Source organism: Geospiza fortis, unplaced genomic scaffold (genome assembly GCF_000277835.1).
Source record: "Geospiza fortis unplaced genomic scaffold, GeoFor_1.0 scaffold39, whole genome shotgun sequence".
Lineage (NCBI taxonomy): Eukaryota > Metazoa > Chordata > Aves > Passeriformes > Thraupidae > Geospiza > Geospiza fortis.
The window spans coordinates 149,064-150,658 of NW_005054660.1; the positions used below are offsets into that span (position 1 = coordinate 149,064).

Sequence of the window (1,595 nt, forward strand, 5' to 3'; positions counted from 1 at the left end):
CAAAAAAACTTTCACTGACATTTGGATGGAGAAATCTCCTGCTGGTTGTTTTTCTCCTCTGCCATCTCTGGGCACTTTTCCTCTGCGAGGCATCAATGAGATCCCCACAGGTGAGACAGGATGGGGCAGTGGGTGGGAGAGGAGAAGCTGTACCTGCCCGACTTTCATCCAACTGTATCTGCAGCTCCTGATTGCTGGCTCTGAGATTGTCCATCTGATCCTGCCCTGTGCCCAGCTCCAGCTCCAAGGCCTGTATCTTCTTCCTTGCATCATTCTGGAAGGGACAAGAGGAGCAGAATCACTTGTCATTGCCACTGCTGGCAAGAGACAAAGGGCTACAAACACTAAAGCAGAAATAGCCCATGTGGGAGAGGGCAGCTAGACAGTACTGGTAGATGTGATTGTGATCCTCCTTCCTCCCCATGCCAGCGAACCAACCCCCCTACAAGGACTGACAGCCATCCTGGCCTTGGCACGGTGCTTGTCCAGCAGCCCAACAGCAAGACAGGATTTCTGGGTGCACTGGGCACACATTACCAGATCTTTCTGGGAATGGTCCAGGTGCTGCTGCAGGTCTTGCAGAGCTGCTGCCACTCTGTCCACTGTGAGCTCTGTGGGGACATCCTCAGCCTGAGAAGCAGTTAGGCCCATGACATGATCCTCTTCTGAAAAGAGAAGACATTCTGTTTCAAGATTTAATCCAGTGGTCTCCAACAAACAAGGCCTCTCTACCTAGGAGGAGGTGCCTTTGTCATTGTCCTAGAGCTCGCCTCGCAGCAGGATGTGTGTCACAGGCTGACATTATTCTGACAACCACTAATGTCAGCACTAATCACCAGAGACAACTGCATGGGCCCTGGGATTGACATGGACTTGGCCCTTGCATGGGCTTGACAGGACTTGGTCCCTTCTCCCTTCTGACTCTGATCATTTCTCTACGTACAAACATGGACTTGTGTCTCTGCAGGGAAGTCAAGCTGTCAAGACTTCCCAAGGCCTGAGTCAGCCTAAACTGACAGGGTGAGTGTGTGACACCAGGGTGACCAGGAACACCCCCTCACTCCACCTGCTCACCCAGCCTCCCACACTTGCCTGAGCTCCAAGTGACCAAGTCTCTGCTGTCCCTGATCATGTGGTGGAGAACTAAGAGCAGTTTGTCCAGCTGGGATTGAGTTTCCTGGTGGGCACCACTGGCCTGTTGACACTGTGTGGCCAAGGCCTCTGCTCTGTCATCAGAGCTCTGGAGCTTCACATGCAGCTCAGACACCTCAGCCTCCAGCACATGCACAGAGTCCCTCAAAGAGCGTTCTCCTGCTTGAGACTCCTCCAGCTCCTTCAGCAGCTGCTTCTGTCGAGTTGCCTGGGAAGCCTCCATCTGCAGCACTGCGTCCTGCAGGGCCCGGATCTGGAAGAGGGATGCACACAGCCTCAGGGACAGGGCTGCTCCTGAGGCAGCAGAGTGGGCCGCAGGGAGAGCAATGAAGGAGAAATGATTTCAGGCAAAATCATGCCAAAACTAGAAGGCACAGAAGCAAGGATTGCAATGGAGACAAATGGAGAGAAAACAGGGAAAGGGAGGCAATGGGCATCCTTGG

General features: G+C 53.5%; 1 protein-coding gene across 1 annotated transcript in view; it reads right to left on the reverse strand.

The window, feature by feature from the left end:
* Positions 1 to 1,595, reverse strand: part of CEP250 (centrosomal protein 250) — a 37,931-nt gene that overhangs the window by 8,248 nt on the left and 28,088 nt on the right. Inside the window, exons 21-23 of the mRNA XM_031064935.1 lie at positions 1,093 to 1,405; positions 538 to 665; positions 154 to 274 (exon numbers count right to left, since the gene is read on the reverse strand). Coding sequence (XP_030920795.1) covers positions 154 to 274; positions 538 to 665; positions 1,093 to 1,405 — 562 coding nt within the window. The remainder of the gene's footprint in view (positions 1 to 153; positions 275 to 537; positions 666 to 1,092; positions 1,406 to 1,595) is intronic.